Here is a 27,903-nt window from a genome sequence, read left to right as displayed (position 1 = left end):
CCAGAGACATTACAAAAGAAAACTATACACCAATATCACTCATGAACATAGATGTAAAAATCCTCAACAAAATGTTAGCAAATTGAACCCAACAATGTATTAGAAGAATTATACAGACCCACGCATAGTAGTACATGTCTGTAACCCCAGCTACTTCAAAGTATGAAGTGGGAAGATCACTTGAGTCCAGGAGGTTGAGACCAGCCTGGGTAACATAGCAAGACCCCATTTCAAAAAAAAAAAAAAAAAAAAGAATTATATACCATGACCGGGGATTCATCCCAGGTATAGGAGGGTTCAACATTCAAAAGTCAAATAATGTAATCTATCACATCCATAGGCTAAAGAAAAAATGTCATATCTACAGATGTATAAAGAAATGCCATTCCATCCATCCCTTGATGATCATGGCGAAGGGCAGTGGCATGGTGTTGGGCAGGGTCTGTGAGGCAGTGTTCTGGGACCACCAAGCTAAAGGAAGCAGCTGGGTGTGAGACAAAAGAGCCAATCTGCCAAGAAAGACCATAACCCCAAGGTATGGGTTTGAATGGCTGGAGGGTCCCCTGGCCCTGAAGAACCACTGCAGAGGCTATCCACGCCAGCCCCAGGGGAGATGGCCAGGGTTACCACAGTCTTAGCCCAACACTTTGCCCTATTGTAACCTGCCCCTTCCGCTCAAGAAACTCACCAGTTGCCCTGCCCACTCTCCCACAGTCCTGAGCCGCAGCCTCATGGGGGAAGCTGCCGTGTGCAGCGACATCCACTCCAGGGCAGGAACATCACATTTTTCATCCAAAGACATAATTGCTCACCAAGCCATGTGCCAACAAGGCTGCATGGACACCTAGGGACACCTTTTATGTCACCATCAGGAAGGGGCACCTTATATAACTTTGCATAGCTTTGCTCACCAGCCTCCCATGCGCTAGCTCACCATGCCTCAGTGAAACCCCAGGGCATCAAAAACTGTAAGGCCAGAAGCCCTTCCACTGGGCACAATGGGGGCATGGGGCAACCCACCCCTGAGATTAGCCTACTGGGGTCACCATAAGTCCCTGGGCTGGAGACTTCACCAGCTCCCTCACTTCAGACCAGCGCCCCCAGACCAGGCTCTGCCATCAGCGCCCTCCCCCACCATGGCTGAACACCCCCTTACAACATTCTAGGACCCCTGGCCCCTCTAGAACAGGGAGAGAGTTGGAACCACGGAGAAGGAGCTACCAAACCAGACTTCCGGGCTTCCTGGTATCACCCTCCAATGTCCTCCCCTCAGGGAACTTCCACCCTGAGGCACAGACCAGACGAGGGACAGAGAGAGCCTGTGAGTGAAGGAACAGCTATAAGCCCCTTCTTGAAGGCCTCCAGACACTTCAGCCTCCTTTTCTTGAGTTAGAGGCCCCATTCCAGGCTACAGTCATTACTGTAAAAGGAGAGAAAGAAGAAAAGACAAGCTCGTGCCTAGCCTTACCTCCAGTGGGCCCCTACCCTGTGCCTGTTCCAGCATGACGCAGCACAAAGGGGGGCTGCAGAGGGTCTCCTGCCCACTGGCACCCTGCTTTGTCAAGGCCCTCACTCTCTGCCAGTTCTGCCAACCCATGTCCTCTGCCCCAGCCAGCACCTGAGGAGTGCCCACTGCACACCTTGATCCTAGCAATGCCCTGTCCAAGCAAGGACTCCCTGGCCATGTGGTGCCACAAGAAGGCCAAGCAGGAACTTGGGAGCCCCTCACACACACCCGGCCCCAAAACCCACCACCCAGTACTTCCCTTCCTGCTGCCTGTGTCAGCCCTACCTGAGCTCATTGGACCCAGCAGGGGTGGGGCCTACTGCTGTCAGGGCCACGTGCAGGGCCCGCCCAGAGGGGAGGAGAGAGGGCGGGCAAGCTGCTCTTAAGGCAGGTCTGGAGGTGAACTGGCGCCTCTCGTGACTCTTCACCTGGACTCTGAGTCGTCTTGGTCCCAGGAGCCAGTAGTGAACGCAACAGTCTGCCCACCCGTGGACACCAGGTAGGTGCCTTTATTCTTTAAGAAGAGAGGAACACTGAGCACCTTTGCCAGCCCTGACTCATTTAACTGTTTAATTTTTTTTTTCTTTTTTTTGAGACGGAGTCTTGCTCTGTCGCCCAGGCTGGAGTACAGTGGCATGATCTCGGCTCACTGCCAACATCTGCCTCCAGGGTTCAAGCAATTCTCCTGCCCCAGCCTCCCAAGTAGCTAGGATTACAAGTGTGTGCCACCATGCCCGGCTAATTTTCTTATGTTTAGTAGAGACGGGGTTTCACCATGTTGGCCAGGCTGGTCTCGAACTCCTGACTTCAGGTGATACTCCCACCTTAGCCTCCCAAAGTGCTGGAATTACAGGCGTGAGCCCAGACTCATTTAACCTTTTGTCCTCAGCTTCTCCACTTCTCGGGGCTCAGAGTGAAGACTAGGAGAAATGGGGTGGAGGATGTGGATGAGACTGAGATGGTCTCAGGATCACAGACCGCAGAGTTCAGCACTTTAAGGGAACTAAAACTGTGCCCCTCGGTGAACAGATGAGAGAGCTGAGGGCCAGGGAGAAGAGGCTTGCCTGAGGTCATGGAAAGGGACTGGACACAGCATCCAGGCCTCCTGCCTCCCAGCACTCCGGGAGCCCTCTGGGCCCTTCAGAGGTAGGCAGGAATGGGAGGTGGGGCGGCTGGCCTTCACTGGTCCTGTAGTCTCTGCCTGCGGTCCACATCCTGCGTCACCAGGTCTGGGTAGGAGGGATGGGAAGATCGGGAGCCAGTTTTCAAAAATACGGGTGCAGTGGAGATTGGGCTAATCAGGCAAAGTGCTTTTGGGGGAGACTCAGGCTTTACCCTTGCCCCACCCTCTCCCTTTACTGACCTGGGCTCGTAGGGAGAGAGTAAGTCAGGAGAAGAGGTTGGCAATGACACGGAAGAGGGGATTTGCCAAGGTGCCAGGACTCCCCAGAGTCCTTGGGAACAAAGAAAGAGATCTGAGTCAGAATCAGAAGTGGGAGCCGGAGATGGGCACCCACAAACAGGGTGGGGAGGTGGCTGGAGCCCTCCTTGCCCCTGCCCCGTGCATCCCAACCACACAGAGCCCCGGGCCCAGGGACTCTCCTCACCACTTCCACCAAGAAAGAGCAAGTTAGAGGAGTGTGTGGGGCCGCGAAAGGCGCAGCTTTCAGGAATACAGGGGTAAACCCTGCCCTGGGACATCCAAGGGTAACGTGGAGCCTTAAAAGTGTTAAAAGTGAGGGGAGGCTGAAGAGGAGCTTAGGGGCTACCTGCCCTTTGCTCAGCTCCAGGTCCATCCCTCTTGGTTCCAGAATCCCAGAAGGGGCAGTGTTGGACAGGGTTCTTAAATATGTGCAGCAGCAGCAGAGGCTAAAAGTGTGGGACACTGGAGGAAGACCACCTGGGTTTAAACCCCAATTCACAGTTCACGTTGTATGACCTTGGGCAAATTCCTCAACCTCTCCAGCCCTGCAGCAATAGCACCCTCCTCAGAGAACTGCTGAGAAAATGCAAGGTGTTTGGTGTCTGTTACTATCATATCCTCATCATACAGATGGGACAACTGAGGTCTGCCCAGAGAGGAAAGGACGCTTGCCCAGGGTGGCACAAAAGCTGTGTCCAAATTAGTAAGCAGGTATCCTGGATCCTGGTCGCAAGGGAACACCCAGCCCTCCTTGAGCTCTGCAAAGTCAGCAGCCCCAGCCTCCTCTGCAGGACACAGCCAGAAAACTCCTGTCCCAACAAACCCAGTCCACTTGGAGCCTGTGTGGAAAAAGCCGCGGTTCCGGCTCTGTGTCCTCAGCTGTCCCGGGAGGGCGGGAGCGCAGAGGCCGGCTCCCTTCCACTTCCATTTATACAAAGCTTCCCGTGCCCGGGATGCCCCGCCCCCTGCAGGACCTGGCCAAGGAAAAGTCTGGCATCAGACCTACAGGAGCCGCGGGGGTGTGGGGAGGCGGGAGAGGGGAAGGGGGCCTGGCTTTTCTCATGAAACCTGTGCGACCTTCAGCCAATCACGCCCCCTCTCCAGATCCCAGGTGTCCCTCTGCACTTGAATTCCATGTGGCATAAGGAATTAAGATTCCAAAATCCCACACCTGGGTTTGAATCCCAGCTCCACCATTTTGCTGGATATGAAGCATGTTTCTTGACCTCTCGGAGTCTCACTATCTTTATCTGTAAAATGGACTGATAACTCAAAATAAATAAATAAGGCCAGGCACAGCAGCTCACACCTGTAATCTTAGCACTTTGGGAGGCCGAGGAAGGAGGAGCACTTGAGCCCAGGAGTTCAAGACCAGCCTGGGCAACAAAGTGAGACCCTCTTTCTACAAAAAATTCGCGGGGTGTAGGGCACAAGCCTGTAGTCCCGGCCACTCGGGAGGGTAGAATCACTTGAGCCGCAGGAGATCAAGGCTGCAGTGAGCCATGACTGTGCCACTGTACCCTAGCCTGGGCAACAGAGCAAGACCCTGTCTCAAGAAAAAAAAAATCAAGAGGACTGACAATAGGGTGCAGTACTTCCTAGAGCTGTGAGAGAATTGAGTTCCCAAATGTAACTCATCTGTAAATTACGTGGCACATGGTCAGCGCCCAATAAATGGAAGCTACTGTTAATGCGGCTGTTATACTCCGTAAGTCCTTCTTTCTAAGTACTATTTAGAATTGCCTAACTACCTTCACAGGGAGCACCTCACTGGTGCCATAACTCTCTGGGAGGGTGCAGGGCAGGAATTCTCACGCCCATCTCAAAGATGAGGAAACTCAGGGTCAGAGTCATACCATAAGGAGCTATTTGAGCTAGAAGTCAAATCTAAATCTTCGGATCCCTGAGTCCGTTTTCGCTTCTCCCAGGCTAGTCTCAGATACCTTTTCCAGTGCTAAAGTCTGACTCCAAAGCAGGATGTAAAGGAGGCGTCTTGGCAATGAGAAGAAAGAGAGTCAGGGGGTGTTGGTGGGGACTGGGGACAGGCAGCAAAGCTCAGAGCATGCAATGGAAGTGCAACCAGCACACTGCAGCTCTGTACAGTTTTCCTGGCAGCCTCAATCCCAGAACCTCTTACCTCCTTACCAAGCCCCACCTACAAGAAACTAGCATGTGGCATTAAGGTTAGACAATGGAAAAGACTTTTCACAGTCAGGAAAATGAGGAGGTTGGGACATCTCTTTCCCAAATGAGCCCCAAGGAAATGAATATCATCTGATGATGTCACTCCCCAGCTCAAAACTTTTCAGAGGCTCCCTGTTGCCCCTCAGGGTTGAGCTGGCAGTCCTGAGCCCAGCCTGCAAGGCCCTGCGGGATCTGGCCAGCCTGCCTCCCCCGCCCCATCTCCTCTACCCACCCCAGGTGCCCTGTTACTCAGGTGCTCAATAGTGTCTTGTGAGTTTCCCTGCTGGCCAGACTTTTGCACAAATGGTCCCCTCTACTTTATTTATTTATTTGTTTTATTTATGTAGTTATTTGATGTTTGTTTATTTAGAGACAGAGTCTCGCTCTGTTGCCCAGGCTGCAGTACATTGGCTCTATCTCGGCTCACTGCAACCTCTGCCTCCCAGCTTCAAGCAATCCTCCTGCCCCAGCCTCCTGAGCAGCTGGAATTACAGGCACGTGCCATCATGCCAGCTAATTTTTATATTTTTAGTAGAGATGGGGTTTCACCATGTTCGCCAGGCTGGTCTCAAACTCCTGACCTCAAGGGATCAGCCCACCTCAGACTCCCAAAGTGCTGGGATTACAGGTGTGACCCATCGAGCCCAGCCCATCCCCTCTACTTTAAACCTTCCTCTCTGCCTCCTCATCCCTACCCACCTTCCACAGCTACCTCTTGCTTTTCCTGCTTATCTCCCTTTGCATGTCCCTTCCTCCAGGAAGGCCTCCCTAACCTCCCCCACTAAACTAGGAAAGTCCACTGTCCCTCCTCTCCTCCTCGTGACACTGCTTACAGTTGTTCGCTCGCTTACTTGTCTGTTTCACCAACTAGCCCAAGTGCAGGCACTCGGACATCAGGCAGCCGGGGGCCCAGTCCTTCTCTGACACTTGTTGGCAGTGTGACCCTTGGGCAAGTTACCTACCTCTCTGTGCCTCAGTTCTCTCCCTGTAAAATGGGATAATAGTACCTACCTTATACAGTTGTGATGAGGATTTTTAAAGGCTTTATGTAAAATACCAGAGCTTATGTGGATAATTACTCAGTAAACATTAAGTAGTATTTACTTAATAAACACACCTGGGATGTAGTAGATATTCAGTAAACAGCTACTGAAGGTACTTTATTTATTTATTTTTTTTTTTGGAGACAGAGTCTCGCTCTGTCGCCCAGGCTGGAGTGCAGTGGCCGGATCTCAGCTCACTGCAAGCTCCACCTCCCGGGTTTACGCCATTCTCCTGCCTCAGCCTCCCGAGTAGCTGGGACTACAGGCGCCCGCCACCTCGCCCGGCTAGTTTTTTGTATTTTTTAGTAGAGACGGGGTTTCACCGTGTTAGCCAGGATGGTCTCAATCTCCTGACCTCGTGATCCGCCCGTCTCAGCCTCCCAAAGTGCTGGGATTACAGGCTTGAGCCACCGCACCTGGCCTGAAGTTACTTTATTTAATGATCACTTACATAATGGGCTTGTTCTGTGCCAGGCACTGTTCTAAGCACATTACAAATATTAACTTGTTTTATAGACAAGGGAACTGAGGCACAGAGAAGTCAATTAACTTGCCTAAGGTTATACAGCTAGTAGATGGTGGAGCCAGGCTGCAAACCCAGGTGGTCTGGCTCCAGCATCCATGCTTTTAAATGAATGAATAAATTAGCTCTTGTATGGGGGGTTGGGAGGCAGGGGCTTCACCTACAGAAGTTACTCCATTCCCACTCTTGGACTCTTTCAGGTCCTGGGAGCTTCTGGTTGGCAAGTGAGATCTCTGGGATGTCAGTGAGGCTGGTTGAAAACCAGAGGTAAACCGCAGAGGTCACCATCCCCACCATGTCCCAGGTAATGTCCAGCCCACTGCTGGCAGGAGGCCATGCTGTCAGCTTGGCACCTTGTGACGAGCCCAGGAGGACCCTGCACCCAGCACCCAGTCCCAGCCTGCCGCTCCAGTGTTCTTACTACACCATGGAAGGCTGGGGAGCCCAGGCCCTGATGGCCCCCGTGCCCTGCATGGGGCCCCCTGACCGACTCCAGCAAGCCCCACAGGCCGAGGCCAAAACCACCTGCTTCCTGCCGTCCCCTGGCAAGCAGGCCTTGGGAACCCCGGAAGACCTTGACTCCTACATTGACTTCTCACTGGAGAGCCTCAATCAGATGATCCTGGAACTGGACCCCACCTTCCAGCTGCTTCCCCAAGGGACTGGGGGCCCCCGGGCTGAGCCGGCCCAGAGCACCATGTCAGTGAGAAAGAAGGAGGAACCTGAAGCCTTGGGTAAGGATTTGGGGCACAGTACTAGGAGCAGGGCTTGGCGCCAGACCTTATGAGGAAGAAGGACTTTCCTTTGTACAGAGAAGGGGACCCTGTCCTGTTGGGAGATACTGTGCAAACCTAACCAAGTTACTAACCCCTCTGTTTTCTATGCTACACAAAAGGGATAAATACAAGTTTCCCTCACTAGCCAATTCTATTTGCTTCCTGAGTTTGGAAAGTGATAGATACCAATTTTCTATGATTTTATGAGGACTCAAATAAGCTTCTATAGAAAGTGTTTTGTGCAGTACCATGCCCATAAGGAAGAGCTCAGTAAATGTGGATCCCTGACCCCCGCTGTCCTAGGGTGTCTCACTTCAGAGCCTCACCTGGGGTCCCCCCTGAAATGTTGGTAGGATTGCTATCTGGACCTCTGTCCTTGTTTGGGGGGGTATCTTTCCGGAGAGGCCCACACTGGAAATGGTAGGATAAGGACCCAGTAGTGTTCAAGCAGTGGTATGCTGGTGAATGTTTCCCTGGCTCCCTGGTTGGGGAGCAGGGGCAGAGGGAGCTGATTTGAAGCTTCTGCCCATTTCCACAGTGTAAATTCTCCCCCTCCGGCCAATTTCAAGCTACCTGAAATTGATGATGTCACTGAATGAGGAGCTGGAGACACGTGGAGTAGCAGGCTGTTACACAGCCTTGCCACCACACCGACACGACAGATGGTCAATAACCCTGACAGCACAGACAATAATAAGGAGGGTGGGGAGACATTGTTGTAAAATAATTGGGATGTGATGAATTTTGAGTATTTATTACCTTTGTTTTTAATGGAAGTTATTTCATTGTAAGTGTACATAATGTAATTACTCAATGGCTGGGTTTAGTAACCAGCTGGACAAAATCCTGAAAATTTAACAATCAGCTTTTAACCAGCCGATACAAGCCAATTCCAGGGCACCACCGAGTCCAAAGGAACCTGGAAATTCCTATATCTGGCTTCAGTTTCCTGAACAAAGAGTTTCAAGGAAGCTCTTGATGAGGGTCAAGGAGCAGGCACATTAGACAGGTTGGAAGACTGAGGCCTCCAAGGCTTTAAACTACCAGCAAGGGTGAGGGGGTGCATCATTAGGATTAGAGATAGGAGCCATAAGATATTCCACTTACTGGACACATATTATATATCAGGCACTGTGTTGAGCACTTTATGTGGAATCTTCAATCCTCTCAATCCACTCCCTGAGCTGATCTTTTTTTTTTTCAATGGAGTCTCGCTGTCACCCAGGCTGGAGTGCAACAGCACAATCTCAGCTCACTGCAACCTCCGCCTCCCAGGTTCAAGCAATTCTCCTGCCTCAGCCTCCCCAGTAGCTGGGATTACAGGCACCTGCCACTGGGCCCAGCTACTTTTTGTATTTTCAGTAGAGACAGGGTTTCACCATGTTGGCCAGACTGGCCTCGAACTCCTGAGCTCAAGTGATCCACCCACCTCGCCCTCCCAAAGTGCTGGGATTACAGGCGTGAGCCCGGCCGAATATTTTATCTCCGTTTCGCAAATGAGAAAGCTGGGGTTGCTGGGGTTGGGTAAGGAGCCAGTCTAGCCTAATGGCTGGCGTCAGGCAGAGGTTTCACAAGCTGCTTGCTTCACCACTTTGTGTCACGGATTCCTCATCCGAGAAATGGAGATTATGAGAGTTCTTACCTCAAAGGGTGTTATGGGGATTGAAAGAAATTACATTTGTTGGCTGCTTATCACTAATCCTGGCACACTATACACTATTCTAAATCGTAGCTGTTTTTATTAAACACTGGGGTTGCACGTCGGGCTGGCCCCAGGGTAGGTTTGGGCTCTGAGGTGGAGGCCAGCCCAGCACCCACGCCCTCTGGCACACTGGGTTCCTGGGCTCCTGGGCTCCTGCCTGCTCTGCCCCCTTTCGCCAAGCATTGCCTGCCAGGCCTGTTAAAGAAACTGTCCCTCAAGGGTCTTCCTGTTTCTTAAGGCCAGTCATGGGCACGTCACTGCAGGAAAGGCGTCTAGGGCCTAATTACTGTTGGCAGGAGTAAGCCCAGGCTTTTACCATTCATGCCCCAGGACAGGAGTTCCACATATCCAAGGCCAGGTGGGGCAAAACCAGTCCCTGTGGAACGTCCACACATGTTGGGTGAGGGTTGGTGACAACTGGGCCCTTCCTCCACGGAAGGGGCTCATGGTCAGCTTAGGGCTGATGGCATGGGTCCACATCCACAGATGCCCCGGGCACCACATGCCATTGTGAACATGTGTCCACCCAACTCTGGGGAACAGGGAATGTAAGGCAGGCAGCGGCCAGAAGGTCCTGAGGAAGCTGCCTCACTGCCCTGGCCCCTTCTGATGGAGAAAAAAAAAAAATCCCTTCCTCTAAACTCTGCCTGGACACCTGCAATGCCTGGGAGTTCACTGCCTCCTAAGACAGCCCAGCCAGGCCAGCTCCCCATTGAGAAGTTCTCCACCATCACTAAGAATAGCAGGCACCTGCGCCCAAAATCCTCCCCGCAGACCCTATTGCTGGTGACAAAGCTCTCCCTGGCCCATGGCAGCCTACAACTCTGAGCGTTGTGGTGAGTTCTCTTACCTCTAAATGTATTCAGAGTGGAGGATCCCCTGCCATTTTACAATCTCATCCTTCCTACTTTTGGGCTGTTCAAGGAAAGAACTCTGACATTACCGTGCTAGGAGATGTTTACTATTCCTCTTCGTCCTAACGTGGAAAATTTTAAAATTAAACATTGGCAATTCTATGTTGACATTTCCCCTAATATATATACATATATTTTTTTGAGACAGGGTCTCGTTGTGTTGCCCAGGCTGGAGTGCAGTGGTGTGATCGTAGCTCACTGCAGCCTTCAATGCCTGGGCTCAAGCAATCCTCCTACCTCAGCATCCCCAGTAGCTGGGACTACAGGCACATGTCACCACGCCCAGCTAATCTCTTTTTTTTTTTTTTTTTTTGGGTGGGTGATGGAGTCTCTGCCTCCCAGGGTTCAAGCGATTCTCATACCTCAGACTCCCGAATAGCAGGGATTACAGGTGCCCACCACCATGCCCAGCTAATTTTTTTGTATTTTTAGTAGAAACGGGGTTTCACCATGTTGGCCAGGCTGGTCTTGAACTCTTGACCTCGCCCACCTCAGTGATTCACCCACCTTGGCCTCCCAAAGTGCTGGGATTACAGGTGTGAGCCACCACGCCCTGCCAACTCGGTAATCTTTAAACTTTTTGTAGAGACACACTCTCGACATGTTGCCCAGCCTACCTCAAGTGATCCTCCTTCCTCAGCTTCCCAAAGTTCTGGGATTACAGGCGTGAGCCATATCACCCAGCCCAGAATTAAAATTTAAAAAAAAAAAAAACTATTCCATGTACCAGCCTGGCCAACATGGTGAAAACCCGTCTCTACTAAAAATACAAAAATTAGCTGGGTGTGATGGCACGAACCTGTCATCCCATCTACTTGGGAGGATGAGGTGGAAGAATCACTTTAGCCTGGGAGGTGGAGGCTGCAGTGAGCCAAGATCCTGCCACTGCAGTCCAGCCTGGGCAAGAGTGAGACACTGTCTCAAAAAAAAAAAAAGAGTCCATGTAATCCATGATCCCAGTGTCTGGCTTTTGAAGGAAATAGTGGAAACCTCCTGTTACAGATGAGGAAACTGAGGCTCAGGGTGGGTGTGTGATGGCTCACAGTCACACAGCCAGGGAGAGACAGGTCAGGCCTCAAACCCCAGCCTTCTGGGCTCCGTAGGCCACTGGCCTTTCTCTCTTTCTAAAGTCTAGTCCTCTGCCCTCTGGGGCATCACAGAATCCATCAGGTTGGAGGCAGCCTGCAGGCTCCTCTTCTGAGACCCATCCTCCTGGGCGCTTCACAAACCTTCCCCAGGTTCCCTGCTCCTGCCTTCCTTTAAACTTGTCCTGGGCGCCCCCATCCCACAGGGAATGTGGTTCCTAGAAGCAAACACCATGTCCCTTCCTTTATCCTCTCCAACGTCCCCCACCCCATCTTTAGAACAGGCCGCCACTTTCATTTTCCAGTAATTTCTGCCAGACAAGGCTGTTTACCAGCCCAAATGAAGGGGGTTTAATAACTGTCTCTCCACCCCTCACCCTACATGCCCTCCCTCCACTCACCCGCCTGCCTGGGGCTGGTGCCGGCACCCACCCAGCACTGCTCAGACTTGCCCCACAGGCCAGTAAACAGTGACTACACCCCTGCAGTGGGTGGAGGCCCCCAGCCCCACCCCCCCAGCTACACCCACCTTGGGACAGCCACAGGAGGTGAGCACGGGGCTCCTCCCTCCCCTCCCACTCTCCTTACTCAGCGCCCCCAGCAAGGTCCCTGGTGGATGTTTAGATGACCCAGTGAGTGGGGAGCCCAGAGCTTCACCAGGCCAAGAGATCCTCCCCAAAGCAGCCAAGCACCTTCTCACGGGGCAAGGCCTTGGGGCAGGGTTCATCCTGGAAGAAGCAGTCCCTAAACAGAGCTTAGCAACACTCCCTGGCTGTGCAGCATCGGATAACTCACTTCACCTTTCTGAGCCTTCCAGATTTCCCATCTGTTATATGGGCGTTAATAGCATTCCCTACTTCAGTAGAGTTGTCACGAGGGTTAAAAGAGCTAATACAAGCAATGTGTTCGTAGTGGTCCCGGCACATTGCACTCAGTAAAAACCAGTCTCTATGAAACATCGTTGTACACTAAGTGTTAGCTCCATCCCCACTCTTCTCCAAGCCTCAGTTTCCTCCTCTGTAAAAAAATAATGCCTGCCCTGCTCAAGGGCTGGTACGATGTTCAGAGGAGATTATGGGTATAAACACTATAAAGTCCTATAAAAATTGAAGTTGTGCTCTCCAGCCTTCCAGAAGAATCCAGCCCATTCCAAGATCTCTTTTCTTCCGGAGCCCACCATACAGTCCCCCAAAGAGTCTCACCTTGCAGTCATCTTTCTAAGCAGAGAGATCCCCAACCTTAGCCAGAAAGAGGGCTCCATTTGGCCAATACTGCCCCCAAAAAGCAGGCAGGTAGGAAAGGCTCCTCTCTCGAGCCTCACCATGGGCCGGGCTCCAGGCTATTGTATTTCATCCTCATCACAGCCTTGGAAGACTGGTTTCAGATCCTCACTTTGCAGATAAGGAAACAGAGGCTCAGAGAGGGTCAGAAAGTTACACAATGCCCTTGGCTGAAAAGCAGCAAAGCCAGGACTCACCCCAGGTTTGTTTTGCTACAAAGCCAGGCTCTTCCTCCACCCGCTGAGCAGCAAGCCCCGGTCAGCTGCCAGCCCTTGCTCATCTGATGTAACTCCCCACCCCCTCCGTGTGGCCCAAGCAGGCTCAGACAGAGGCAGTAACCGTGAGCAGGGCCAGATGGCCCTACCCTGGAGCGGGCTGGGGCAGGCTGGGGCTCCATAGTCATAACGGGGAGGAACCGTACATGTGCCAGGGCCCCAGGCAGGTGGGAGCTGAGGGTGCACGTTCTCCCCAATTTCCCCAGCCTCCATGCCAGAAAGCCAGAGGCAAGACTCACACTCTTCAGAAAAGAGCAGCTCATTAACCCCCACCTTCCTCCAGCTTCACTGGAACAAGACCAAGAACAATTCCCCTCCCCCAGGTCAGGAGGAAGGGTGTTCATCCTCACCATAGGGAGAACCGCAGAGCAGCCCACTCCTAGGCTGACCTCGGGAGAGGAACAAGGCCTCAGAATCCCAAGAGTCCCGGGTGCCCTGACCAGGGAGTGGAAATGGCGCTGGAGTGAGTCGGCAGCCTGGGGTGTGTTGGGTGATCCCTGTGTACCAGTTACGATCCCCCGGGAGATCCATAGCTCAAGAATGCAGCAAGCCCTGCGCTCAGGGAGTGCCTGCTCCAAAGCAGGGTTCTCAAACTCCACTGCATATTCACATGCCCTGGGTGGCCTCGCTAAAATGCAGATTATGTTTCTGTAGGGGTGGAGCCCAGGTGATATGGTCCTGCTGGGCCATTCATGGTCTACTGCACTCACCTGAAAAACTGGAAAACAAACAAAACTGAGGCCTGGGTTAACACCCTTGAGAGTTTAATCTAATTGGCAGGAGGCGCAGCCTGGGGTGAGTCTAGTGTGTAACCAAGCTTGGGAATCCCTGCTTTCATTGCAGGTACAGAAATATCACTTCGTTTTTTGTTGTTGTGTTTTTTTTTTTTTTTTTGGACATGGAGTTTCACTCTTGTCACCCAGGCTGGAGTGCAGTGGCACAATCTCAGCTCACTGCAACCTCTGCCTCCCCGGTTCAAGCGATTCTTGTGCCTCAGCCTCCCAAGTAGCTGGGATTACAGGCGCCCGGCTAATTTTTGTAGTTTTGGTAGAGATGGGGTTCGCCATGTTGGCCAGGCTGGTCTTGAACTGCTAACCTCCAGGTGATCCACCCGCCTCGGCCTCCCAAAGTGCTGGGATTCCAGATGTGAGCCACCACGCCCAGCCTCAGAGAAACCACTTTCACACACCCTGAGTAGCAGAGGCATCAGCAAGTATCACTGGTACAACCCATCAAGTGGCCATTTCAACCTAGGAAAAGGGCACAGACAAAGGAGAGGGTTGCCCAATTTTTAAGCACCTGCTCTGTGCCAAGAACAGTGCTGTGCTGCCTGCACAAGTGTCACTTCATCCTTTTTGTAACAACAAGAGGCTGGATGCAGTTGCCCCACTTTACAGGTGTGGAAACTGAGACCCTGGGTGGTGAAGTCTTTTGGCCAAACTCTCTCAGAGAAAAAGTAGCAGAGCCAGATCTGAAGCCTGGGTCTGTCTCATTCCAAGGCCTCGGTCCTCTACAGCATCTCCTCACCCAAGAGAAGTTGTCACAGGAAGGGTAACTTTGGAACTGGGCCCTGAAGATGGAGTTGGGCTCTCCTCTCTGCGCCTTAGTTTCCTCATCTCTATAAAAGAGGGGACAGAATGGCCTTGAGGACACTTCCAGCCTTTCTGTTCTATGAGTCCAGGCTCCTGTGTTTCACCAATGCTCTGTTTTTCTCCCCCAAAGACATAAAGTACATCGAGGTGACCTCCGCCAGATCAAGGTGCCATGATGGCCCCCAACGCTGCTCCAGCCCCTGTGTCACCCCACCCTTCGGCTCCCCTCGCAGTGGTGGCCTCCTCCTTTCCAGAGACGTCCCCCGAGAGACACGAAGCAGCAGTGAGAGTCTCATCTTCTCTGGGAACCAGGGCAGGGGGCACCAGCGCCCTCTGCCCCCCTCAGAGGGTCTCTCCCCTCAACCCCCAAATTCCCCCAGTATCTCAATCCCTTGCATGGGGAGCAAAGCCTTGAGCCCCCATGGCTTGGGCTCCCCACTGGTGGCTTCTCCAAGACTGGAGAAGCGGCTGGGAGGCCTGGCCCCACAGCAGGCCAGCAGGATCTCCGTGCTATCAGCCAGCCCAGCGTCTGATGTCAGCTACATGTTTGGAAGGTAGGTTCGGTAGCTTCTAACATTGCACACACATACACACACAGACATACACACGCACACATCCCCTAAAATCATTGAAAGGCACCCTACTCTGAGCAAAATCTGGGCATGCACCAAAACCAAAAGGGAATGCCCTGCCTGGGCATCGCTTACAATCATCCCAGGTCAATTCTCTATAGACCTCACAGCAGAACTGCAGGCACATGCACACCCATTCTGCCCCAGGAAGACCGAACCACAGGACTCTGCTTCCCACTCCACCTCCAAAGCCACTGGCCAAGGCAGTCCCTGGCACAGAGGCTGGGGATTCCACAGCCATGCCCACTGGCACAGGCCTCTGAGCTCGGGGAGAAGTCTGGCTGGATGGGAAGCTGGCCGCCTCCTGCAGCTGGGGAGTTCCCTCTGCATCAGCCACGTTGTGGTCCAGCGTAGGTCCAGCCCATCTGCACGGCTCCTGGGAGTCATGGGGGCCTGGGGAGATCCTGATCTGACAGCTCAGTCAGAACGACCTGGCTGGGAAGGCAGACGGAATGGGGGCCAGCCTATGCCCAAAGCCTGCAGGGGTCAGCTCATCGGCTACTTTAAATGACCAAAGACCCTACCATCCAGGGACATTTCTGTATCCTTACCATCCCTTAAGGATTAGGTGGGGGTGCACTTTGCTGTGGGCTGTACGGGGTGGGGTATGCAGTGTTCTATTTAGCCAAAGCCACGGGAACCCAGATCACCAGATCCAGAGCCTGGCTCTAGCCCCTGAGCCACCTGCTGCCCTAACAACCTGTCTGACTCTCCTGCTGCAGCAGCCAGTCCCTCCTGCACTCCAGCAACTCCAGTCATCAATCATCTTCCAGATCCTTGGAAAGTCCAGCCAGCTCTTCCTCCAGCCTCCATAGCCTTGGCTCAGTGTCCCTGTGTACGAGACCCAGTGACTTCCAGGCTCCCAGAAACCCCACCCTAACCATGGGCCAACCCAGAGCACCCCACTGTCCACCACTGGCCAAAGAACATGCCAGCAGCTGCCCCCCATCCATCACCAACTCCATGGTGGACATACCCATTGTGCTGATCAACGGCTGCCCAGAACCAGGGTCTTCTCCACCCCAGCGGAGCCCAGGACACCAGAGCTCTGTTCGACCTGGAGCTGCTTCTCCCAGCAACCAGGTCTGTCCAGGCACCAGGAGCCACAGCCAGACCCTGTCAGATGCCCCCTTCACCACATGCCCAGAGGGTACGTTGTAAACCAATATTTCAAGCAATGTAAGGTTTGGCTTGGGGGAATAGATAAAGTGCCAGTAGGTTTCTGCAACAGCCAGTCAACACATTTATTGAGCAACTATTGTGTGTCTGGTACTATGCCAGGTAGCGAGGACGCACAAAGGGACACAGTTTAGAAAGAGACAAACACAAATCCTCACGGTAGGGTAGGATAAATGTGGAAGTAAAGAGATATTCTCAATCATATGGGCCAAAGTAGAAGGAATGATTCTTTCAGTCTGGAGAATAGAGGAAGCAACATCAGAGCTGGATCTGTGAAGTGGATCAGAAGTTTGTGGCCAGAGAAGCAGAGGAAAGGCTTTCCCAGCAGAGAGAGCAGGGAGTCCACAGTCGGGAAGGTGTGGAAGCACATGGCATGTTCAGGAAATGCCGGAATGTTGGGTGCAGGTTCAAGTCATTGAGAGTAATTTGAAGCCAGATTGTGAAAGGCCTTCAATGCCAAACTAAAAAAAAAAAAAAGAAAGAAAGAAAAATGGAATTTGCCTTTTAAGCAATGGGGTACCATCAGTGAGCCTCACACAGAAAAGTGATGGGGTCAGAGGTGCACACTCAATGGATCACCCTGGCAGCTCAACGAATAGCAGGGGCCTGAACCGGGGTGGGGCAGTGGGGGTGGAGGAGAGAGGACAGAGCCAGGCGACCCTCAGGATGTGCTTGATGACTAACTTAAGGAGAGCAAGAGGGCGAGTCAGTTCTGACTCTGACGTTCATGGATGACGAGAACGCAGAGGGGGTGTCTGGGGCAATAGAGACAATGCATTCCAGTTCAGACAGCTGAAAACCACAAAGCAGCAAACACCCTCCTTCCCGGAGTCTGAGACTACAGGCGTCCAAGGAGAACAAAATCAACCAGAATCTACGGCAGTAAACACAGAAGCTAAGCTCTAGCACCCTCTGGATGCCTCTCCCATGAGCAGAGTCCCCTGCCAACCCCCTGTTCCCCCTCCCTCGGCCATCGGAGGGCTTCTCAGCCCCCACTTGGCCATGACATTCACAGGCATCAAGGCAACTCTGGGGGAGTGGGGTGAAATGTTTACTATAGCCCAGTGCTCACTCCCACTCACAAAGCCATGTGGAGGCAAGCAGGAGAAAATGACACTTCCAGCATGCCTTTGCATCTGCCCTGATCGATTTCCCAGGACGAATCAGTTGCAGATTTCAGTACTTTTTTTTAATGAGTTACTTGAGAGTAACTGGTCACAACACTCCTTTTCAAGCCGCCAAGGTTGACAGCTACTGCTCTCTGCCTTAGGGACCCAGAGAAATGGCCATTTTGGCATCTCAAAGAGTACATTTACTTAGCCTAGTGATATTCCCATCCTGCTTTGGTCCCATAATATCACTAACTGTACCCCCAGATCTTCTCAAATTCTGCAAAATATTCTCAAAACAACATTCATTTTAATTTCATAGGCAACTGGAACATTAAAGACCCTCAGAAGTTGTTTAGTCCACTTGGTTCCCTCTGAGCTTCGGTTATCCCATATCAGAGTCAAGTCCCAGCCTCCCACCTCCCAGGGGCATGTTTTTCTGCCCGGATCTGCTATTTTCCTCTCCTTCACGTTTTCTGCCATTTTCTTTTCCAAGCTGAATATTCCCCTGAGGAATTCTTAGGATTGTGAAGACGGAGGAGAATGTGATATCAAACATGAAGCATCTGAGAATTCCTTGTTTATCTCTTATTTCAGTCCTCACCAGGGGACTCAACACTAGATTTGAGAAACCATTTCTCCTTAAACTAAGGTTGTAACTATTCATTTTTTTATTCATTACCAAGGATACAAGGGCACTTCTGAGTTCTAGATGCACCAAACCCTGGCATCCTTCTGTTTGATTTTCCCTCTCGTAGGCAGTTTGGAGATACAATGGAGTTAGGGTCTGGGATGGTGGTCGAATGAGACCTTGGAGCAATAGAATAGGGAAGGGTCTCCAGCCTTCTCTAGTGAACATCCCTCAGCTTCCATCTGTCCAGCCTACAGGGTCCCCCTTCTCTGTCTGTCTCCAGGTCCCACCAGGGACATGCAGCCCACCATGAAGTTCGTGATGGACACATCTAAATACTGGTTTAAGCCAAACATCACCCGAGAGCAAGGTAAAAGGAAGCATGAGCGACCCCAGAATCGGATCTGGGTCTTGCACTTTGCATCAGGCAGGGCCCTGGGTTACAGTTAAGGAATGGCAAATAGTGGGTCCAGGGAAGCAGGGGAGGGGGATGTCCTGCTGACCTCATGACCTCCCAAGGAGGTAGGAACCACAGCAAGAGTGGTGGAGATTTGACAGTAGAAAGAACTTCCTGGGGACAAAAGGTGACTCTGTAACATCTGCTCTGTTACGGGGGACAGAGGGGGACAGAGGGTGTCCAGGTGGGGCGGTGTCCATCTCTGACTCAAGGATTGTTCCAGCAATCGAGCTGCTGAGGAAGGAGGAGCCAGGGGCTTTTGTCATAAGGGACAGCTCTTCATACCGAGGCTCCTTCGGCCTGGCCCTGAAGGTCCAGGAGGTTCCCCCATCTGCCCAGAATCGACCAGGTATGCATCTGTCTCTGTGCTCGCTCAAAGTCTCACGGAGGCAGCGGGGTGTGGTAGCTTCCAGTCCTGGCTCTGGCATTAGCTTTCAGGGTGACATGGCACCTAGGAGAAGTGTCCACTCCAGTACTCTCTCCAATGCCCTCCAGCCCCAAGGCACCCTGAAAAATGCCTTTCACAGCAAGCCTGAGTGCTTCTGCCTTCCCGAGCCCCGCCCCCAGTTCCCTGCTTTTTCCTCCCGGTGGGAGAGAAGGAGGAGGGTCCCAGCCCCCCTCTAGGCTGCTCTCTTTGGAGTCAAACTGGATTCATTTCCAGGGAACCTAATGTGTGATTATATGCGTAGCTAGCTTATCTCACGGGTGATAGCTTACCACGTGTGTGTATGAGCTCAGCACACGTGTGTGTGATAGTTCTTATCACATGCTTTCCTGTGGTCTCCCACTCTCATTTGATAGCAAACATCCACAGGGCATCCGCCACACACCAGGCACTGTGTGAGGCTGCAGGGATACAGAGGAATCAGACCCAGACGCCACCTCACCAGGGAGACAGACGAAAACATGATTACAACGCAAAGTACCTGGGTCATAGGCCTCACTCAAACCCCAGGATTGCACCTTCTTATTTAATGGATGAGGTAACGGAGGCGCCCAGAGTTACTTAATGACCCCAGAGCAATTAAGTGATAAAGGGAGGATGAAACACCCAGCCTTGTGTTCTTGACAGTACGCCTCACTGTCACAATAAGAAAGTGACCTCTGAGGAGGGTGTTGCTTATAAAGGACACCTTGCAAGAGGCAATGAACCCAGACTGAGGAGAACGCTGTGAATTGGTGGAAAGGAGTCAGAAGGTCATTGTTCGCCTCCCCCAGCCCCCCACCCCCCTGCCACGCCCAGGGCCAGCGTGGCTCCAGCAAAGATGACCTGGTGGGCAGGAGGAGACAGAAACCAGAGCAAAGAGTCAACATTTATCTATACAATAATTAAGAAGTGTCTTTGCCAGGCACAGTGGCTCACGCTAGTAATCCCAGCACTTTGGGAAGCCGAGGCAGGATGATTGCTTGAGCCCAGGAGTCTGAGACCAGCTTGAGCAACATAGCAAAACCCTGTCTCTACAAAAATTACCCAGGTGTGGTGGAGCACACCTGTAGTCCCAGGTTCTTGGGAGGCTGAAGCAGAAGAATCGCTTGAACCCAGGAGGTCTTTGAGGCTGCAGTGAGCCATGATCACACCACTGCACTCCTGCCTGGACCAAAGAATAAGACCCTGTCTAAAAAAATAATAATAAATTAAAAAAAAAAAATTCCCTAGGCCTCTCTGTGTCTCACACCTGTAATCCCAACATTTTGAGAGGCCCAGGCAGGAGAACCGCTTGAGCTCAGGAGTTGAGACCAGCCTGAGCAAAACAGTGAGACCTTGTCTCTACAGAAGAATTAGCCAGACGTGGTGGGGCACACCTGTAGTCCCAGCTACTCAGGAAGCTGAGGTGGGAGGATTCCTTAAGCCCAGGAGGTTGAGGCAAATAAGCTAAGATCACGCCACTGCACTTCCAGCCTGAGAGACAGAGCAGGACAATGTCTAACAACAACAAAAAAATCCCTGGTAACTCTTGAGCAACAGAAAGGTTTCCCCACCCCACCCCCAAAAAAAGAAGAAGAAGAGAAAGGTTTTCTGAAGAGGGTGTGGCTGGAGTCATTGAGCAGATGTGTTGGCACCTCCTCTGTGGGAGTGAGAGGCAGGGGGATGGACAAGGTGGCATTTTTTTTTTTTTTTCCGGTGAGACAGAGTCTCACTCTGTCACCCAGGCTGGAGTGCAGTGACACAATCTTGGCTCACTGCAACCTCTGCCTCCCAGGTTCAAGCGATTCTCCTGCCTCAGCCTCCCGAGTAGCTGGGACTACAGGCGTGTGAAACACGCCCGGCTTTTTTTTTTTTAAAATCTTTAATAGAGACGGGGTTTTACCACGTCAGTCAGGCTGATCTCGAACTCCTGACCTCAAGTGATCCACCCGCCTCAGCCCCCCAAAGTGCTGGGATTATAGGCGTGAGCCACTGCGCCCAGCCACAAGGTGGAATTCTATCCGAATGCACTTTCTTCTTTCTCTATCCAGGCGAGGACAGCAATGACCTTATCCGACACTTCCTCATCGAGTCTTCTGCCAAAGGAGTGCATCTCAAAGGAGCCGATGAGGAGCCCTACTTTGGTGAGATTCCCCAGCCTCCAGGCTCCCCAGGGATGGGGGACCAGCGAAGTCTCTGTTCTGAACTGTGGGGTGGGCTAGGGAAGCTCTACTCATGCAGGGCTGCTTGCTTCCTTTCAGGGAGCCTCTCTGCCTTCGTGTGCCAGCATTCCATCATGGCCCTGGCCCTGCCCTGCAAACTCACCATCCCGCAGAGAGGTGGGTCTGGGCCCCAAAGAGGGAATGCCAAGGTGGGGGACCTGTTTGTTCTCACTAGAAATGGGGTTCATTTCTACCTTGTTGGTGGATTATTTTAGTGTCACGGTTAAAATTGCGTGTACTGGAGTCACTCAACATCTCCACCTCCTAGCTATGAAAATTTAAGAATGTTGACCTCTCTGAGCCTCAGTTTCCTCATCTATAAAATGGGGACAATCATCATGGTACCCACTTATAGGATTGCTGTGCAGACTAAATGAGATAGCTCAGGCAAGGCTCTTAGCATAATGCCTAGCATAGAATGGATGTTGGATAAATAGCAGCCTGCTTTGAGAGGATGAAAGAGCCTAAATCAAATAGTTTGGAGAGGTTTTCTTTTTCTGGGTCCAATATTTGTTGAGCACTCACTCACCCATTCATGCTTCACTACAAGCTTGTGAAGCAGACTTTGCTGTTATCATCCCCATTTCACAGATAAGAAAATAAGGGCTGGGCACGGTGACTCACGCCTGTAATCCCAGCACTTTGGGAAGCCGAGGCAGGGGGATCACTTGAGGTCAGGAGTTCGAGACCAGCCTGACCAACATGGTGAAACTCCGTCTCTACTAAAAATACAAAAAATTAGCCGGACGTAATGGTGGGTGGCTGTAATCCCAGCTACTTGGGAAGCTGAGGCAGGAGAATCACTTGAGCCCAGGAGGCAGAGGTTGCAGTGAGCCAAAATCGCGCCACTGCACTCTAGCCTGGGCAACAGAGCGAGATTTCATCAAAAAAAAAAAAAAAAAAGAAAGAAAGAAAGAGCAAGGAAGGGAAGGGAGGGGAAGGATTCGGTTCTAGATGTTAAGTAATTTGCCCAAAGGCCCGCAGAGTCAGACCTTGAACTCAGATCAGCATGCCCTATCCAGAGCGTACAGCCAGGTAGGGGGACAGCTCAGATGGAACAGAGCATCTCAAGGGTATGCAGGAGAAGCTCGAGAAGGGCATCGGCGCAGGGGAGTCCCAGAGGAGCGTTGGTGAGAGCCTCCTCGCTTTCTGCAAAGACAGGTCAGGGGTTGGGACAGGGTCCAAAAGAAGTGAGGAGGTCAGGGGCCTGTGAGGACAAGATCATGGCAGCCATCTAAGAGGTAGGGGGGCGAGGAGGGGAAGAAGAGATCAAAAGGGTTGCAAACTAAGCATTTAGGGAGCCCAAAGTGGCCTGTTTGCCTAATTACAGTAATCACACCTGGTTTGAGTCACTTCCTGGAGATGGGGGTGGAGGTGGGAGATCTTCAAAGGGATTTATGAGGCCTGTTCCCGTGAGAGGGGTCCATTCACTCCACCCCCGCCCCTTTGGGGGGCCTGTTTCTTTGCCTTGGCTCAGAACTGGGAGGTGCAGATGGGGCCTCGGACTCTACAGACAGCACAGCCTCCTGCCAGAGGAAATCTGCAGGTGAGTGGTACAGGACGGGAGACACCAAGCTTGGCTGTGCCCCAAGAGGGCACCTCCCGACCCTGCCCACACGCACGCATGCACGCACACACGCATACACGCACAGGCCCACACGTGTTTCCCATCTCAGCTTCATTTGTGCATCTTTAACAAGGTGCCACACCCCCCCCCATCACCCCTGTAAAACAAGATGAGAGGCCAGCAGGGAAGTGGGGTGGGGTTGGGGGTGGTGGGGTGGCAGAACTTGCAGTCTCTCCGGCACGCACACGGGCACGTGCACATGTGCTAGAGTCTCTCTGGGTCTGAGGAGCCTGCCCTGGAGGTGTTTCCAGGTTTGGGATCCTCTATGGGGTGTCAGGTCTGAGTCCTCTAGCCTTCACCAGGGGAAAGGTCCCTGACCCACACTCCCAGAGGCCAGCACACATCAGCACTTGTCTCAGTGACAGCTCCTGCTCTATGCCCGGAGCACGAACGGCTTCCCTCCCCATTCTTGTCTTCTGTCCCTTCTGTCACCAATGAACCAAGACCTTGAGGGTAGAGGTGTGGGGAGGAGGGCAGTCGTTAAGTGTGGACAGAAGGATGTTTTCCTGGGCAACCCAACACACAGGGCAACTTCCCCTCCCCTGCCCCATGCTGGAGGGCCAGGGGCCAGGGCGATGCAAAGCCACAGAAGATCCCAAAGCCCTCTGGGGTTGGCCTCAGACTGTGATCACCCACACACCCACTTCCTGTTGGGTGGCTCTAAGAGGAGCTCCACTGGATTCCTGAACAGGAGACTCACCCCCTCCCCTGGGCCTGGGTCAGTGGCCCAGCACAGTGTCTGCCTCCCACAGGCTGCCACACCCTGTACCTGAGCTCAGTGAGCGTGGAGACCCTGACCGGAGCCCTGGCCGTGCAGAAGGCCATCTCCACCACCTTTGAGAGGGACGTCCTCCCCACGCCCACCGTGGTCCACTTCAAAGTCACAGAGCAGGGCATCACCCTGACGGATGTCCAGAGGAAGTAAGGGCCTTCCCTTGCCCTAGGGCTGCAGGGCTGGCGGCATAGAGCTGGAGGGGATAGCTGAGACAGTCACGGATCAGGGATGAAGGTCGAGTTTAGGGTCCTGGATGACCCAGCGGGGCCAGTGATGTGCTGAGGGACTCCAGGCAACTTCCCTGCCTCCTCCAGGCCTCAATCCACTGCCAAAGCCCCAGTTTATCGTGACTGATGAAAATGGAGTTAACGGAGGCCGGGCGTGATGGTTCATGCTTGTAATCCCAGCACTTTGGGAGGCCGAGGCGGGTGGATCACCTGAGGTCAGGAGTTCGAGACCAGCCTGGTCAACATGGTGAAACCTCGTCTCTACTAAATATACAAAATTAGCCGGGTGTGGTGGCGCACACCTGTAATCCCAGCTACTTGGCAGGCTGAGGCAGGAGAATCACTTGAACCCAGGAGGCGGAGGGTGCCGTGAGCTGAGATCGCCCCACTGCACTCCAGCCTGGGTGACAGAGTGAAACACCACCTCAAAAAAAAAAAAAAAAAAAAAAGAAGGAAAATGGAGTTAACTAGTATTCATGGGTGCTGATCATGTCTGCACCCATTGATGGAACATCTTCCCTAGGCCAGACTCTGGCTGACACTGGGACCCGGAGAGGAATGAGATCGTCCCTTCCCCAGGCTCGGGATCTCACAGTCTAACAGGAGCCTGATCCAGGGCTGAGCACTTCACAGGGAGAAACAAGAGATGACCAAGATGTAATTCGTGTCCTCAAAAAGTTAGGGGACCAAAAAAAAGTTAAATGGCATGGTAGGGGTATGAAAGAAAACCCCAGAGTTTAAGACACAGGCAGACAAGTCCCATGAGAGGAGAGAGGCAGGAGCAGGGCACCAGGACCCCCCAGTGGGAAAAGCCGTAGCGGTCGTCGAGGTCTAACCCAGAGACTTCTTGGAGGACAGGGCACCTGAGCTTGGGGGGAACAAGAGATGCTGGAGGCAGGGTGACACTGGGACAGGTTCTCATCGCTTCCCTTCTCTCCCCACCTCCTCCTAGGGTGTTTTTCCGGCGCCATTACCCCCTCACTACCCTCCGCTTCTGTGGTATGGACCCTGAGCAACGGAAGTAAGTTCAAAGCTGGGCCAAACTAAGAAGGCCGTCCAGGGCCCAGCTGCCCACCAAGGTGTCCTGACGACTCTGGGACTGGGATCCCAGAGGGAGCCTGTGAACCTCAAGGGGTCAGGGTGACAGAATGAGGGTAGGGTGAGGTGTGCTGGGGCGGGGACACAGCTGGCCAGTCCTGCGGCTCCTTCAGGGTCCTGTGGCATGGAGCAAAGCCTCATTACTCGGTATCATGTTCTTTTCCTACAGGTGGCAGAAGTACTGCAAGCCCTCCTGGTAAGGCCTTCCTGTCTACTCTGTTACCAAAAAGGGGTCCCTGTCTCAGGGCCCCAAACCCAACATGGGGAGGGAACTAGAGAAGGAAAGAGGCCCCATTCTGACTTTAATAGTCCAAGGTGTTGATGAGGGCACAGGCCCTGGTCCTCAGGGAGCTCGCATCTGATGGGAAAGACTTTCACTGCCCTCAGAGCCTCTGGGCTGATAGAGGCGACATGAGCCTGGGAGCCCTCAATCTTCTGCAAGAGGTACAGGCTCTAACTTAAGGGAGCCTCAAGCTATTGGAATGTCCCAGTCTGATGATCAAGATGCATCTTTGCCTTCAGGGAGCTTCCACTCTAATGGGGAATGCACAGGTCCTGTCCTCAAGGAGCCCCCACCCAAAACAAACGAAACCCAGAGCTTGAACTTGGAAATCTCCCAGTCTGACAGGAGAGGCACCTTCTTCCTCAGGGAGCCCCATCTTAAGGAGGTGCTGGAGCCAATTGGCTAAGGGAGGGGCAGGGAGGAATGAGGTGCAGGCTGAGGGCCCCCCACCACCCCATTCCCACCAGCCTGATGCCTCCCTGGGTCCCACCCCTCACTCAGACTGCCCTTCCCCACCAGGATCTTTGGGTTTGTGGCCAAGAGCCAGACAGAGCCTCAGGAGAACGTGTGCCACCTATTTGCGGAGTATGACACGGTCCAGCCAGCCTCGCAGGTCATCAGCCTGGTGACTGCTCTGCTGCAGGATGCAGAAAGGATGTAGGGGAGAGACTGCCTGTGCACCTTCCCAACACCTCCAGGGACTCACCAAGGAGCCCCCCTCCACCCCCTGAATGGGTGTGGCTTGTGGCCATATTGACAGACCGATCTGTAGAACTAGGGGGATTGGTATAAAGTTGACACCCTTGAACCTGCTATGGCCTTCAGCAGTCACCATCATCCAGACCCCCCAGGCCTCAGTTTCCTCAACCACAGAAGGAGACCAATAGACAAGATCAGCTGTTCTTAGATGCTGGTGGGCATTTGAACACCCTTCTGCATGATTCTGGAGCATGCCCACATCTGAAGACCCCTGCATGAAAATAACCTCCAAGAACCCTCTGACCCCATCGACCTGGGCTCTGCCAACACAATAGTCTGAGCGAGAGACCTGCAGCCCCTGTTTCAGGTGCCTGGCGTTGACCCACGGGGTATCTGGCTTGCAGCCAGTGATGTTCAAGGATTGACTACAAAACGGGAATGGATAGACTCTATTTCCTTCCATATCTGTTCCTCTGTTCCTTTTCCCACTTTCTAGGTGGCTTTTTGGGTCCACCCAGCCAGGATGCTGCAGGCCAAGCTGGGTATGGTATTTCGGGCAGCTCAGCAGGGGGAACTTGCCCCCTTGGTCAGAGGAGACCCAGCTGTCCTGCACCCCCTTGCCGATGAGTATCACCCCATCTTTTCTTTCCACTTCTTTTTTTTTTTGAGACGGAGTCTCATTGTCACCCAGGCTGGACTGCGGTGGTGCGATCTAGGTTCACTGCAACCTCCACCTCCCAGGTTCAAGCAATTCTCCTGCCTCAGGTTCCCGAGTAGCTGGGATTACAGGCATGTGCCACTCACCCGGCTAATTTTGTATTTTTAGTAGAGATGGGGTTTCACCATGTTGGCCAGGCTGGTCTTGAACTCCTGACCTCAAGTAATCCACCTGCTTCGGCCTCCCAAAGTGCTGGGATTACAGGCACGAGCCACCGCGCCCAGCTTCTTTCCATTTCTTGATAGGCAAATATTCCAAAGCTGGTATCGTAGCTGTCCTAATGTTGCATATTAGGCGGTGGGAGTAGAGATAAGGGCCATCTCTCTGTGATTCTGCCTCAGCTCCTGTCTTGCTGAGCCCTCCCCCAACCCACGCTCCAACACACACACACACACACACACACACACACACACACACACACACACANCACACACACACACACACACACACACACACACACACACACACACACACACACACACACGCCCCTCTACTGCTATGTGGCTTCAACCAACCTCACAGCCACACGGGGGCAGCAGAGAGTCAAGAATGCAAGGAGGCCGCTTCTCTAAGAGGCTTGGAGGAGCTGGGCTCTTTCCCACCCCCACCCCCACCCCCACCCAGCCTCCAGAAGCTGGAACCATTTCTCCCGCAGGCCTGAGTTCCTAAGGAAACCACACTACCGGAGTGGAAGGGAGGGTCAGGGAAGAAGCCCACTCTTGCTCTACGAGGAGCAAGTGCCTGCCCCCTCCCAGCGGCCAGCCCTGCCAAAGCTACATTATCTTTGGCCAAGGTTGGGCCTGATGGTTATGATTTCAGCCCTGGGCCTGCGGGAGAGGCTGAGACCAGCCCACCCAGCCGGTGGTCGAGCACTGCCCTGCCGCCAAAGTCTGCAGAATGTGAGATGAGGTTCTCAAGGTCACAGGGCCCAGTCCCAGCCTGGGGCTGACAGAGGCCCCCATATACTCCGCTACAGCTCCTATCATGAAAAATAAAGTGTTTGTCTTTGCAAAACAGTAAGTTCTGAGGCAGTCAGGGCTGTGCCCTCGGAGATGGAGACCTGAACAGAGAAGGGGGCCTGACTTGGGAGGGCGTGGCTGTGTCTTAGGGGAGACCAGGTGTGCCACACTCCCTCCCACGCTCCTGGCCACGGCACTACAGGCTCAGCAGGCTTCCACGTCGTAAACCATTGCTTAAACCACTCTGTGTCCCCCACACGCCCAACACGCTTGTTCTTCTTTCTTCATCACCCCTTTCCTGCCGCTTTGCCAGGGAAACAGGAGGATTGTGATTTCCTGGGGCCCAAAGTGAGTGTGTATGGTGCCCCTGATGGATTCCAAAGTCTCACTCAGCCCCCACTGAGAGGCAAGGAGAGGCGGGCAAAACAATAACTCCTCAAGAAGAGTCCAGAAGAGTCCCCGAAACCAGATGGCCCCAGAGCTGCCAGCTCCGCCCTGAAGAACCGGACTGTGGTTGGGTGTGGTGTCTCACGCCTGTAATCCCAGCACTTTGGGAGGCCAAAGCCGGAGGATTGAG

The 27,903-nt window shown here is 53.0% G+C and overlaps 1 protein-coding gene across 1 annotated transcript; it reads left to right on the top strand.

Annotated features, from left to right (window-relative positions):
- Positions 1–1,858: 1,858 nt before the first annotated feature.
- Positions 1,859–26,109, top strand: TNS4 (tensin 4). The gene is made up of 13 exons (XM_025363372.1): positions 1,859–2,006; positions 6,881–7,414; positions 14,435–14,858; positions 15,659–16,086; positions 18,139–18,225; positions 18,536–18,661; positions 20,770–20,862; positions 20,980–21,057; positions 22,418–22,486; positions 23,320–23,488; positions 24,522–24,590; positions 24,837–24,863; positions 25,470–26,109. Exons 2-13 carry the CDS (start codon positions 6,976–6,978, stop codon positions 25,609–25,611), a joined length of 2,151 nt encoding a protein of 716 aa, XP_025219157.1. The 5' UTR covers positions 1,859–2,006; positions 6,881–6,975; the 3' UTR covers positions 25,612–26,109.
- Positions 26,110–27,903: the final 1,794 nt, after the last annotated feature.

The sequence above is a fragment of the Theropithecus gelada genome, chromosome 16 (genome assembly GCF_003255815.1).
Source record: "Theropithecus gelada isolate Dixy chromosome 16, Tgel_1.0, whole genome shotgun sequence".
Lineage (NCBI taxonomy): Eukaryota > Metazoa > Chordata > Mammalia > Primates > Cercopithecidae > Theropithecus > Theropithecus gelada.
Note: the sequence above shows the minus strand (reverse complement) of the source record. Positions and strands in the feature narration are given on the sequence as shown.